General features: G+C 43.7%; 2 protein-coding genes across 2 annotated transcripts in view; both read left to right on the forward strand.

Annotated features, from left to right (window-relative positions):
* The window catches only part of LOC131006624 (pathogenesis-related genes transcriptional activator PTI6-like), an 812,544-nt gene that overhangs the window by 772,647 nt on the left and 24,993 nt on the right, over positions 1-14,904 (forward strand). The gene's annotated exons all lie outside the window — the stretch shown is intronic.
* LOC131021733 (uncharacterized) lies at positions 6,065-7,005 on the forward strand. Its single transcript, XM_057951043.1, has 2 exons — positions 6,065-6,524; positions 6,572-7,005. Exons 1-2 carry the CDS (start codon positions 6,065-6,067, stop codon positions 7,003-7,005), a joined length of 894 nt encoding a protein of 297 aa, XP_057807026.1.

Below are 14,904 nucleotides of genomic sequence, written 5' to 3' on the forward strand. Positions count from 1 at the left end.
GAAAGTAAATCCTGAAGATTTGATGGAAGGATGCAGAAGAACGGAGAAGGAGCTGGAAGAATCTAGAAAAAGAGAAAGTTGACTCCAGCATGCTGCTAGAGGATATCTTCAATCGGATCAATCAAGGATTACGCTAAAGAAGGAAAGAAGATCTCGATGAAGATATGAAGCTGGCACAGCTAGGGTTAGCCCCCTACCATTTTGCAATATAAAAAAACTAGACGTGCAGCGTGAAGAAGCTGTTGGCCCATTGAACTTTTGCTTAGTTTATTACTTTTGAATTCTGCCGATTTGTGGCTTCTAAACAATTTACATTTCCAATAGTTTATTACTTTCATTTTCAATTCACGCAAGGAACAAGATTAAGGCTCGTGGCCTTAGGTACTCTTTCATTAATTGAAGTATTTCCTTTTTGCTATATGTGGTGTTTGTTTCATTTTACATTTATGTTTACCGCTATATGTGAGTAGTCCCTTTGGCGAGGTTTAAGAAGTGGAAATAATTATTGTCAATATGTAAACATTCGTGAGGCATTTGTTCTTTCGGTTGAGTCTCATGGTTCCGGACGAATTTGTGCCATGCCATGGATAGTAGGGGCTTAACGGGTGATCTCTGTTCGGTAAAACGCTGTCCGTGTTAAGCAAAGGCCAGGGCATACCAGGGCGTGACAACCGGTATATCCACGATCGAGTAGTTGAGCAGCGTCAACAAAAGTCGTTGTAGATCCGGAAGGTGAGGAAAGGATTGATGGGATACACTGTCCTTCCTTAGTCTTGGGCTTCTCTAGAAACTATCCATCAACTGTGACGAGACATAAAGCCATGGTTATCAAACGAGGAAGGTAACTTTTGCACCGTAGCATGTCTATGACTGGTCGGCTGACAAGCCGGAAATGGTTGTGTCCAGGAGACATGTGTCACTTAAAGTGCAGAGTTGGGGACCTCGGGAGAGAAGGTTGGTGAGGGTCATACTTGGTGAGTAACGGGTATGACTACTACCTAAGAAGGAGTGGAGCACTGCCTTGTGACCGGGGATTGTGTGACCTTCGGACCAAGTGATCACAATGGACTCAACCATCCTAAGTGTGAAGTGTAGCCTCTTTAAACGCCCCAATGTCTTTGGGCCACGTCTTGAGTCTATACGGATCATGGAGGGATCATCAGTATGCCTATGACCGAAATAAATATTGACAACATTTATGACCTAACCGTAAACCTTACCCCCTTGTTATTATTGATCTTTGTTTAAGTTTCTTGTGCAGAGCATACAGATTGAGACCTGTGACACCTCAGTTTGTCGTTCAAGAACAAAGTGGTTCCTCACTCCCTGTGGGATTCGACCCTATACTTGCTACTAAGACTTATTTCTAGTTGCGAAAAGTAGGAGCGTGTATTGTCCGTCTAGGGCATACACAGGTATTTTGATCGTACCGTACGATGGGTGCGTGTCAAAATTGGCGCCGTTGCCGGGGAGTGACGCACATCAATTTTGTTCTCTCCTCATTCCATTTTCCGCTACTGGTGTATGCGTGGAACTCGTCGGGCAGCAAGAGCATTGATGTTAGACCCTGATATTGTTCGAACTGAACGTCGACTATGTGCGGGAGCACGGATAGCGAGACACGAAGCTATGGCAGAAACCGAGCAGGTGCAGACCCTCAAACAGTTGGCATACCCAACTAATCTCAACTTGTGGCCCAACGGGATTACCCTACCAGACAACCCGTTTGCACCTCGTCGGTATGACCTAAAGCCCTCACTGCTTCAGATCTTACCGAAGTTCAATGGATACCCAGGAGATGATCCTCACACTCATCTCCAAGATTTTGAGATGACGATCATGCACCAGTCAAGTGATGGGCAACAAAAGTATGTTAAATTGATACTCTTTCCTTCTACCTTGGTGGACAATGCGAGAAGATAGTTGTATGACCTACCCGCGGGCAGTGTCACCAATTGGGCACAACTGCAACAAGTTTTCTTGGAGGAATTCTTCCCAGCATCAAGAGTGGAGCGGATGAGATGGGATATCCGCAGTATAAGGCAAGATAGGCTCGAATCCTTCTATGAATACTGGACGTGATTCAAGAGGATGCTGAGCAACTGTCCTCATCATCAAATTTCCACAAAAGATCAAGTGGAAAGCTTTGTAAAGGGCATGCGGAGGAATGATCGCAGTTTGGTCCTAGCAGCCTGTAATGGGTTGTTGATTAGTAAAACTCCAATGGAAATCGTTCAATTGTTGGGCACCATGGCAGAAGAATCACGCGACGAGGCGACGAGGGGCATGAAAGAAATCTGGAAATACTGAGAAAAAGTGAATAGAAAGAGGAGATGTCCAAACTGGAGAAAACTATGGAGAAAAGTACGAATGAACTCAAAAAACTTCTTTCGGGTCTGACTATACCGAATAAAGTTCGTCAGTGTGGCCTTTGCGACGCTACATGGCACCAGTCTGAAAACTGTCCTAACTTCAGTGAGGACATTGTTGATGTTAATGGTATTGGAGGACATGATGGGAATCCACGCAAGTATGATCCTTTTTCAAACACTTACAATCCGAGATGGAGGGATCATCCTAATTTTAGGTGGAAGCAACATGGTCAACCCCAGCAGCAAAACAACATGGGAGCACCGATGCAGCGTCCGCATTATAATCAGAACCAACATCAACAACAGTACCAGGCAGGACCACCACAACAACACCACAATCAGAATCAACAACAACTTCCTTACTAACCACAACACAGGAGAGCACCATGGGAAGAAGCTATAGAGAACATGGCCAAGGAGAGCGAGAAATTTTGCAATGAAATTCACGTTGGTATGAACCAGACCAACCAGCAGATCAGTCATTTGACTAAAGTAGTGGCCAAATTGGAGGAGAATGCCGGTAAACTCCCAGCCATGGGGATCAACCCCAGAGAACATGCTCATGTCGTGCTAACCGAGTTTACAGAAGGGGAGGATAATGACGAAGAATTGTTGGCTGAGGCTGAATTGATCCAAAGAAATCTGAGTAAAAATGGTGATGGTCTAACCGCGGAACAAGCTGGAGGTAGCAACCTAACCGATGCACCCTATACAGGACACTTGAGACAGAAGGCCAAAGAGAAGGAAGCAAGTGAAATGATGAAGATGTTCCAGAAAGTGGAGTTAAGCATACCCTTACTTGATGCCATCAGACAAATCCCAAAGTATGCTAAATTCTTGAAGGATCTTTGTTCAAGAAAGGTGAAGATGGAGGAAGAACTTCGATATGTGATGGGAGAAAGTGTTTTGGCTGTGATCCAACGGAAGTTACTCACAAAGCAAAAAGACCCAGGAATGTTTACCATTCCGTGCAACATTGGTGGAACGAACATGGATAAAGCGATGATGGACTTGGGAGCTTCCATAAATGTGATGCCATTGGCCGTTTACAAGAGGTTGAATATTGGGGCAATGAGAAATACCCGTGTGGTCATACAGTTGGCCGACAGATCCAATGCCTATCCTGAAGGAGTGGTAGAGGACGTACTGATTAAAGTTGGGGATTTGATCTTCCCAGCTGACTTTTATGTTCTGGACACCGGTCTAGAAACTGGAGAAACTGTTATATTATTGGGAAGGCTGTTCATGATGACCGCTGGAACCAAAATTGATATGAAGATCGGAATCTTAACATGTGAGTTTGATGTGGTCCAGGAAGAGTTCAACATATATGAAACCATGAAGAGAAAGCAAGAAATGGAAACGGTGGACATGATCGATGTGTTTGAAACCCTAGTACAAGAACAGGGAATTGGTTTAGGTTTAGGGGATACGACAGAGAAAGTAATTCAGTATGGTTTAACCAATCGAGATGCAGAGCATATGGAAGATGAGGATATGAAAGAAGCTATCATGGAGCTTTACTCTCTCCGAGAAAACACTTTGGAAGCTAAGGTGGAAGTAGATCAGAAAATCAAGGATATGATCCAGGAGGTCTATTCAGTTGGAGGGACAGCAACAGGCAGACCAGAATTATTGGCTTAGTATGGGCAGAACGAGAAGCTTCTACCCTCTATAGTAAAGGCACCCGTACTGGAACTTAAGAAATTACCCAAGTGTTTGCAGTATGCTTACTTGGGTCCTGACAAAACACTTCCAGCCATCATCAGCGCAGATCTAACTCTTGTGCAGGAAGAACGTCTAGTCAGAGTCTTACGGGAGAAAAGGGAAGCCATTGGCTGGACCTTGGCTGATATCAAGGGGAACAGTCCAACAGAGTGCATGCACCACATCTATTTGGAGGAAGGAACCAAACCTGTCCGAGACTCACAAAGAAAGATGAACCCAGTTATGAAGGAGGTGGTACTTAAAGAAATCTTGAAGCTGTTGGAATTGGGAATTTTTTATTCCATCTCCGATAGCTAATGGGTCAGCCCCGTCCATGTCATACCAAAGAAGTCGGGGATACAGGTCATTGAGAATGACCAAGGCGAGCTGGTACCAATCCGTTTGCAAACTGGATGGAGGGTTTGCATTGACTACAGGAAGCTGAATGAGGCAATAAGGAAGGATCACTTCCCATTACCCTTTATTGACCAGATGCTTGAGAGAGTAGCTGGTAATGCCTATTACTGCTTTTTGGACGGATATTCCGGGTATATGCAAATTTTTGTGGCACATGAAGGCCAAGAGAAAACTACTTTCACTTGTGTATTTGGAACATTCGCATATCGGAGAATGCCATTTGGACTTCGTAATGCGCCGGGAACCTTTCAACGATGTATGATGAGCATTTTCTTTGACTTACTTGAGAATTGTATTGAAGTTTTCATGGATGACTTCACCGTGTATGGAGACTCGTTCGACACTTGTCTCAATCATCTAGAGCTCGTGTTGAAGAGATGTGTAGAGAAAAGCATGGTTCTTAACTATAAAAAATGCCATTTTATGGTAAAAAGAAGGAATAGTGCTGGGGCATGTGATCTCGGAGAGGGGAATCGAAGTGGATAAGGAAAAAATTGGCTCTGTAGCCAAACTGCCCTACCCGACTACGGTAAAGCACATACAGGCATTCCTTGGTCATGCAGGGTTCTACTGGCGATTGATCAAAGATTTCGCCAAGATTGCTCAGCCCATGACCAGGATTTTTCAACAAGATGTACCGTTCGAGTTTGATGATGATTGCAAGGAGGCATTCACAAATTTGAGAAGCAAGTTAGTGTCAGCCCCAATTATCCAACCTCCGGTCTGGGACCTACCGTTCAAAATTATGTGTGATGCCAGCAACCATGCGGTTGGGGCAATACTGGGGAAAAAGAAAGGAAAAGAGAGTTGTGTAATCTACTACGCCTCCTAGACTTTGAACCCAGCACAGTGCAGTTATACCACTACCGAAAAAGAACTTTTGGTAGTTGTGTTTGCCATAGAGAAGTTTCGTTCCTATCTTTTGGAAACGAAAGCAATTGTCTACACGGACCATGCAGCTCTGAAATATTTGATGGCCAAGAAGGAGTCAAAACCTCGAATTATCAGGTGGATCTTGCTGCTACAAGAGTTCAACATTGAGATAAGAGACAAGAAGGGGACAGCTAATCTAGTAGCGGATCACTTGAACCGTCTGCAACTGAAAGAAGATGACGGTGTGCCTATTATCGATACCTTTCCAAACGAGAAGCTATACTCTGTATACACCCATACAGAAGAAGAAAAGATGTATGCCCTAACCAATCAGGAGCCCCGGTATGTTGATACAACTAATTACCTGATCACGAAGGAGTTACCCCCAGGATTATCAAGGTTCGAGCAGAGGAAGCTACTGGTACATGCCCGATTTTACTATTGGGAAGATCCGTATCTACGGAGGATTGGAGCAGATTAGGTCATACGGAGATGCATACCAGAGGATGAGCATGCCCAAATTTTAGATATGTGTCATGGAGCAGCTTGTAGTGGACAGTTTTGGAGGGAAGCGCACGGCCCATAGGATTTTGGAAAGTGGATTTTACTGGCCAACTATATTTGCGGATGCAAGGAAGTGGGTATAGAGCTGCCTGAAGTGCCAGATGACTGGAGGTATTACCGCGAGGGATTAAATGCCGCAAGTCCCAATCATGCATGTTGAAGTTTTTGATGTGTGGGGGATTAAGTTTATAGGACCCTTCCCAAAGTCAAAGAACTATAAATACATCCTGGTAGCAGTGGACTACGTGTCAAAGTGGGTCGAAGCCAAAGCAACTGCAAGAAATGATGCTCACACCGTGGCCGAATTTTTGAAGGAACAAGTGTTCGAGAGATTTGGTGTACCCAAGATCCTAATCAGTGATCAAGGATCTCACTTTTGTAATGCCACCATCAGAGCACTGAACAAAAAGGCGGGGGTGACACACAAGGTTACTACAACATATCACCCCCAAGCAAATGGCCAAGCTGAGATTTCTAATAGAGAGATAAAGAGCATTTTGGAAAAGGTGGTGCACCCAAACCGCAAGGACTGGAGTAATCTGTTGGGAGATGCGTTATGGGCATACCGAACTGCTTTTAAAACACCAATAGGTATGTCCCCTTTTAGGCAGCTCTATGGAAAAAGATGTCATCTACAGGTGAGATTGAACATAAGGCGTACTGGGCAATCAAGCAAATAAACCTCAGTATGAGCCTAGCTGGAGAAGCACGGAAGCTACAAATGAGTGAGTTAGAAGAGCTTCGGTTAGAAGCTTACGAAAATGCTGTGCTCTATAAGGAGCGAACCAGGAGAATCCATGATGCCAAAATCAGGAAGAAAGAATTTTGGACAGGACAAAAAGTCTTACTTTTCAATTCTCGTTTCAAAATGATGGCCGGAAAGCTTTGTTCAAAATGGTCAGGACTGTTTGTGATCAAAGAAATCTTTTCAAATGGAAGCACAGAGGTGTATGATCACAACGGAGTTGATATATTCGTGGTGAATGGGCATCGCTTGAAGCCCTACCATGAACTCGCTGAAGTAGAAAAAGAGAAGGAGAAATGCCACCTTCTCGACCCTGTGTACGAATAAAGGCTGAAGGAAGAGTCGAGCGCGAGATGGAAAATAAGAGCGCTTGATGGGAGGCAACCCAGCGTTGTTCTTCGGTATGGTTTTTACCGAAGTTTCTTTTTGTTCAATTTGTTTTGTTTTGTTTGGATGCACTAACTTGCAGGCGAGATAGGCCGAATGAGTAAAGAAAGGAAAAGGCCCAGTGGAGAGTTCAAACCCACTTTGCGTTGCACAGTGTGAAGGTGGAGGCTCAGGAATTTGAAAAACAGGAGAGGTCTAACCGGAGAGGGGTGATGTCAGAAAAGCGGAAACGACAGTCTGCCATGATGGGATGGAAACGTTTGGGTTTTCAAAGGAAATTTGAAATTCGAATTTTGGGGGAGATTTTTTTTCCTTAATTCAAAATTCTGCCATATCCGCCACTCCCAGTTCCCTTAAACACTTCTCCACACTTTTCCAAAAACCCTAAATCTCCATAACTGCTACACATGATCTCCACCATTCTCCCCACCTCTAAATTTGGTAACCGCTGCTTCTACCATAAAAATCACCGAGTTCCCCCATTCCCTACACCAAACCCTAAATTTTCCAATAGCAAAAATATGCAATGGCGAAAACTAAAGGAGCAACTAGTTCCGGGAGTACTCAACCTCCGGCGAAGAAGAAGACCGCCAAACCCCGACCTCCGACGAAACGAACCACTAGGTGAACTTCCTCTGAGGAAACTTCTACCAAGGCTACTGAAGAGCCAGTCGTAACCATTCAAACTGCGGAAAAGGGGTTGGAGGATGTTCCAGCGATGGAAGCCGAAAAAAAAGTCTCGGAGGAGATGATCGAGGCACCGAAAGAGCCAGTTGAGGAAGAACAACCTGCACCTACCCCACCGACAAAGAAGCCGAGAAAAACTCTGAAGAAATCAACCCCCGCTCAAGCTGCCAAGGAGCGGGAAGTTACTTCAATACTCCCTGCACCACCGGAACCTGCGCCGTCCTTGGAAGAAGGAAAGATGGCAACGGGGTCTGAAGAAGGAGTAGAAGAAGGAGAGGAAGCCACCCACGAGACAGAAGTGGAGGCTCCCACACCAAAAAGAAAAGTGGTGAAAATAGGAGCCAAGAGAAAGTTGGATGTCACCAAGCCCCCCTCTGCCCACGAAGACCAAACCGGCGGCGGCCGAAAGTAAGACGAAAGGCAAGGAAGTTCAGAGCAGGGCTAGGAAGGCAACCCTTGCTGAGAAAGGAAAGGGCCAGCAAGTTGAAGAAGATCCGGAGAGGACTAAGACTGTGGATAGCTCCAATTCAGAGGATGTTTTGGCGCCAAGGAAACCCACCTCCAGTACAGCCACTATTGCAAAGCCGAAGGTTACCAAGCGCAAAGGCTTAGTGCACCCCACTGCTTCAGAGGTGATCATACCGAGAGACAGTCAGAGGTATGCCGTGCTCCAGAATAGGCAGATTACTCCTTGGTACTTTTTCGTCACTGAAGCTTTGGAGGAGTTTGGGATAAAAGAGAGAGTCGAAGGTTATTTTAATGGGATAAGTTGGAAAAAGGTGTGGGAGTGGAACCTGAAGGCATTCCAGAAGCTGATGGAGGAATTCATGGGCACCGTTGAATTTAAGCCCAAGGGAAACTACATAATTAAGACCCCGGGTACTCTGCGATTCCAATTGCGAAGTAGGATGTTCCCGCTCTCGATCTATGAGCTGAACATTCACCTCGGGATGATTAAAGCCAGAGATGTTTATGATGAGGAGTACAAGCAAGCAGAAACCGTAGTCCCACTAGAATGGAGAAGTCAGATTGACCAGTATTGGTCGTTGTTATCTACCGGAACCAAGTATGTCAAGAACATCAACAAATCGAATGAAATCCGTGACCCTGCCCTGCAGATATGTCATCGGTGGCTAGCCTGCAACATTTGTGGCCGGCTGGAGGGTTCTAATATGGTCACTCAACATGAGGTTTTCCTGTTGTGGTGCATGATGGAGAAGAGAAAGGTGAACTTCGGGTTCACCGTGGCGCTGTAATTCCAGTATGGGGTCACCCATACTAACAAGTTCCTCTCTCTAAGCCCACTAGTGACCATCCTAGCGAAGAAGCTCACCAACTCCGATGAAGAGAACCCTGATGATACCGCTGACTCAACCTAGAACACCTCTAGTTTGACTTGCAATAGGACAAGGACATTCTAGTGATGGTAAGTTGACCCAGTGTCATCTCTCAAGGAAAGTCTTTAAGGGCTTTTAGTAGTATCGTAGGAAAAAGCACTAAAAGAAAGCAATAAAGAAATCGATTATTAAACTAAAACTTAGAATGAAAAACTTAATTAAAAACCGAACTTAAAATTAACTAGGCGAATTAAACTACTAAATCCTAGGCAAGAATTTAAAGAACTTAAATTAAACCTAGTTAAGAAATTAAATACTTGTAAATTTAAAGACTTCTAATCTAGGCATAAACTAAAGTGCATAATTTAAATTGCATAATTAAAAAGGAAGCATAAACATGAACAAAAAACGTAAACATGATTAAACAAAAGAAATTGAATTTAAATACGAAATACCGTAAACGTCTTGATCGTGTAATTGTGTCACTCAATCACAATCCAAGAAACTAAACTAAAAACTAAATTGAAATCTAACTTAGAACAATAAAAACTTGAAACTATGAAAGCAAGTAAATTCCTAAGCTTCGGATGCCAACAGACCTCAAAGATGGCGTCTAAAACTAGGGCAAAAAGGTTGATTTTACAATGAAAAGTATGGCCCTATTTATAGTCTTCAAATCCTTCTGGATCACCATGGAAGTTGCCATGCAAAGTAGAACTCTAAAAGGAATAGAATCGTGAAAAGGAAGGTAAGTCCAGCTGTGACGCGCTCTACAAGTCATCTCCACCCTAGCGGAAATCGCGGCTCTCGCCAGCAGAATGGCTTCCGCTCTGGCTCTCGCCAGTGGAATGGCTTCCGCTCTGGCTTTTGCCAGCGGAATGGTGATTTCTCTTGCTATTTGATTCCGCTGTAATGGACTTCTATCCCCTCTGCTCTGACTCTTGACTCCTCTGGTGATTACTTGGCTACACTGGCTTCTTGATTTCGCTGACTCCAGAGAAATGGTGATTTCTCTAACTCCAGAGAAATGGTGATTTCTCTGTCGTTTGATTCCTCTGCACTTATGATTCCAGCAGCGAAGTGATTTCTCTGGCGCTTCCGCGCTCGCTTCGATTCCTCTTACGCTTCCTCGCTCGCTTCGATTCCTCTGACGCTTCCTCACTCACTTCGATTCCTCTGGCGCTTCCTCGCTCGCTTCGATTCCTCTGGCGCTTTCTCGCTCTGGCTCTGGGGCATTTCTCTGACGCTTCCTCGCTCGCTTCGATTCCTCTGGCGATTCCTCGCTCGCTTCGATTCCTCTTGCGCTTCCTCGCTCTGGCTCTGGGGCATTTCTCTGGCTTCCTATTTCGCTGCTCTGGCAAGCTGGGCTTTGCTTCTCTTACATGCCAGAGTATGCACAAAAACACGATTCTTAGCCCAAACTCTCCAAAATTTGCACTCTTCATCTCGAAAACCTAAATCTCCTGCAAAGCATAAAATAGACCATAAAACGCACCAATTTCCAGAAGATTTAACTTAAAATATGCACATGCAAACCCCTAAAATTAGAACAATTAGGCATAAATCAACCGCTTTGGCCGAAATCCGCTTTCTAGACCTTGGCAGATTTGTGCGCTGGAGGGTGGTTGAGGCTGATGAAAGCGGGAGTTACAACTTGGTTTACCCAGAGGGAGTAGCAGCCAAGCCAGAACCGAGAAGATCACAGGAGCAGGAGGCACCCCGCCTTGTCAGTAGCGAGGGTGCCACGTTCATGGCTGAGCTTAAGGAGGTTAAGGATGAGCTGCTGATGCTGAGCGCAGAGATAACAACACTGAGAGAGGCGATGGATGCTGGCTTTAAGGCAATCATGGACCGGTTGAATGCGGAGGACGGGTCCTCCGACCAAGACAATTAAGTTTTCTTCCCCTGAACTTTTAGATTAGGTTTTGTTTTTATCTTTTCATTTTATGTTTTAGTGTCTTTAGAGTCTTTGTTTGAGTCGAGTTTTACTTGCATTGATTGATGGTGATGAGAGTATGCATGCTGATTTTGGTTGTGGTATGAATTGGTGGATGAGTATGATATGCATGATAGTAGTTGTGAGCTTACAGATAATAACCCACCAGTGAGATCAAAGCCATATTTGTGAAAAAATGTATATTTCTGGTGAAGCATTGTTGTACTAGGGACTCTGGATTTTATTTGAAAACTTCTACTGCTAGTAGTGACTTGCATGATTAGGGCATATTTCTTTGATTAGGGCCCTGGAATTTTCTTTGTTGCTAAATGTGATAAAACCCCTTGCTATGCTAATTTGAGCCGAACATATTCTTTCTTGAGCCTAGTTGATTGATGAGATTGTATTTAAAAGGAATAATTGTTGTTCTGCATGAAATGGTAAACAAGGAATTGAAAGGGAAAAAGAAAATTTGGGCATAAATAAAATAAGTCGATGATAAAATGTTGTCAAAAATCGAAGAAAGGTTTATCCCTACTAAAAGCAGGGGAATGAAATGTTGGTTGTGATCTTACTGAGTACACATGCTGGGTATGGGTGATACTGAATTAACTACTTAACTATATATACATATCTCACTCTGCTCCGTATGCCCCATTACAACCAAATGAAAGTCCCTCTGTTGAGTCATGCTAGTATGCTTTCCTTGTAGTTATCAATCAAACTCATAGAAGAACTGGTACAACATAGCACGAGTGTATACACTTAGCTATATACTTGAGTGAGAGAGAAGATACTATCATACTTTATGCATAATCTTTACTTTCTGGTTTATGGTATGATTAGACTTAATGATGCATGTTCGTATGATCTGAACCGGATTTCCTTCAATTTAGCCCTGTTTTTTTTCCTTTCTTTGTGTCCGTTCAGGTCTGTCCGGGGGAAAAACAACGTTGTCAAGGAAGGAAGGTCCAGTGGAGCGGAAACGGAGGAAATGTGGTCGGAATGGGCATTACCAAGCCCAGATTGCAATGTTCTGTTCACCAGCATGGAGCCTAGGCGCAGTACCTCTCAAGTCTAACTTGGGCACGGGAACCCGAAGCAACTCACCTGGTATGAGTCAAACCGAATGAAGAAATTCCGTCTGACCATTACAAGGAGAAGCAGACAGCCAGAGCCGACAAAGCAAACTAAATCCCGAAGATTTGATGGAAGGATGCAGAAGAACGGAGAAGGAGCTAGAAGAATCTAGAAAAATGGAAAGTTGACTCCAGCATGCTGCTGGAGGATATCTTTAATCAGATCAATCAAGAATTGCGCTAAAGAAGGAAAGAAGATCTCAATGAAGATATGAAGCTGGCGCAGCTAGGGTTAGCCCCCGACCATTTTGCAGTATAAAAAGAACTAGACGTGCAGCGTGAAGAAGCTCTTGGCCAATTGAACTTTTGCTTAGTTTATTACTTTTGAATTCTGCCGATTTGTGGAATCTAAACAATTTACATTTCCAGTACTTTATTACTTTCATTTTCAATTCACGCAAGGAATAAGATTAAGACTCGTGGCCTTATGTACTCTTTCATTAATTTAAGTATTTCATTTTTGTTATATGTTGTGTTTATTTCATTTTGCATTTATGTTTACTTCTATGTGTGAGTAGTCACTTTGGTGAGGTTTAAGGGGTGGAAATAATTTTTGTCAATATGTAAACATTCGTGAGGCATTTGTTCTTTCGGTTGAGTCTCGTGGTTCCGGACGGATCTGTGCTAAGCCATGGACAGTAGGGGCCTAACGGGTGATCTCCGTTCGGTAAAATGCTATCCATGTTAAGCAAAGGCCAGGGCATACCAGGGCGTGACAACCGTTATACCCACGACCGAGTACCTGAGCAGCGTCAACAAAAGGCGTTGTAGATTCGGAAGGTGAGGAAAGGATTGATGGGATACATTGTCCTTCCTCAGTCTTGGGCTTCTTTAGAAACTATCCATCAACTGTGACGAGGCATAAAGTCATGGTTATCAAACGAGGAAGGTAACCTTTGCGCCGTAGCATGTCTAGGACTGGTCGGTTGACAAGCCGGAAATGGTTGTGTCCAGGAGGCATGTATCACTCAAAGTACAGAGTTGGGGACCTCGAGAGAGAAGGTTGGTGAGGGTCATACTTGGTGAGTAACGGGTATAACTACTACCTAAGGAGGAGTGAAGCACTGCCTTGTGATCGGGGATTGTGTGACCTTCGGACCAAGTGATCACAATGGACTCAACCATCCTAAGTGTGAAGTATAGCCTCTTGAAATGCCCCAATATCTTTGGGCCACGCCTTGAGTCTATGCGGATCATGGACGGATCATCAGTATGCCTATGACCGAAATAAATATTGACAATAGTTATGACCTAACCGTAAACCTTACCCCCTTGTTATTATTCATCTTTGTTTAAGTTTCTTGTGCAGAGTATACAGATTGAGACCTGTGACAGCTCAGTTTGTCGTTCAAGAACAAAGTGGTTCCTCACTCGCTGTGGGATTCGACCCTGTACTTGCTACTAAGATTTATTTCTAGTTGTGAGAAGTAGGAGCGTGTACTGTCCGTCTAGGGCATACACAGGTATTTTGATCGTACCATATGATGGGTACGTGTCAGCACCTATGATTGGGTCACATCAATCTCAGGAGAATCCAAAGACTGATTTCCGATGGTATCTTGGAGTCTCTCCAAATAGAACCAATCCCAGTCTGCGAATCCTACATAGAAGGAAAGATGACGACTCTTGTTGGAATTGGTTCATTCTGACCTGTGCGGACCTATGTCCTCTCAAGCTCGTGGAGGTTTTTAGGTCCGGAGGGTCTCGAACAGGTGTATGGGAGTGAGAATACACCTATACGCTATTTTTCTGAAAATCAGAGGGATCTCAAGATAGAGATCAAAATGAAACTTTACACACAAACTAAGATGCCTGTTTACTGAAAAGAGTTTTGACCAAATAGGGTTGACGACTGATATTGAAATACTCTTCAGAAATGAGTTATCAGTTAAGTCACAGGAACTTAACTAATGCACCTTAAGGCTTCAATCGAGTTTGCTAAAACAAAGATCTTATAAATCTTCCTGACTATCAGAAGATAGATCAGTCAGACTGATACGCAGTGGAAATACTTTTGTTTCGTAATAGCCTTTGTTGAGCACGTTGTTAGTCGAAGGCTTCTCTTTCTATTTAATCAGTATTCAGTTTATCAATTGTAAGAACACAAGTAGAAAAGTAAAACTGAAAGCTGTAAATAACACAAAGATTTTTACGTGGTTCGGAAAACACTTCCTATATCTACGGTCGGTTGATCAGACCAACAAGTTTACTTTGCAAGTGCTTACGGGTGCACTGCAAACTGAATCCGTGTGCTTAGACGGGTGCACACCACCGAATCAATTAAAGATCCAATCTTCAGGACCAACACTTCACTCGCGTTGGATTTCTCACTTCTAGCACGAACTGGCACTAGGATCTCACGGAGTCAGAGTACCTTCCTGAACTCCTTTTCAACTCGAACACTCGATTCTATCAGTCGAAGGGAGGTTTGAAATCTTGCGAACTAAACTTCAAAGAACAAGTTCTTTGGAGTTAGTTTTGACCTAGGCTCTGGATAAACATGGGTTTGCCTAAGGTCGAAGAGAATGTATGTAATCAGTAGTGATTGATTTTTTGCTTTGGTATTCTCTTCTTCGATTCAAGCTTTGGAGAGATTAGGCTTTGGCTGAGAAATAATTTTAGCAGAGTTTCAGCTTATGTCGTTGAATCGGTGAAGATTGAAGTGATCCTCGAGTGCTATTTATAGGAGAGGTCTTGAATAGATCCGTTGGCGGAGAACGTCTTCAAGATTTCTTCCGTT

The sequence above is a fragment of the Salvia miltiorrhiza genome, chromosome 1 (genome assembly GCF_028751815.1).
Source record: "Salvia miltiorrhiza cultivar Shanhuang (shh) chromosome 1, IMPLAD_Smil_shh, whole genome shotgun sequence".
NCBI lineage: Eukaryota > Viridiplantae > Streptophyta > Magnoliopsida > Lamiales > Lamiaceae > Salvia > Salvia miltiorrhiza.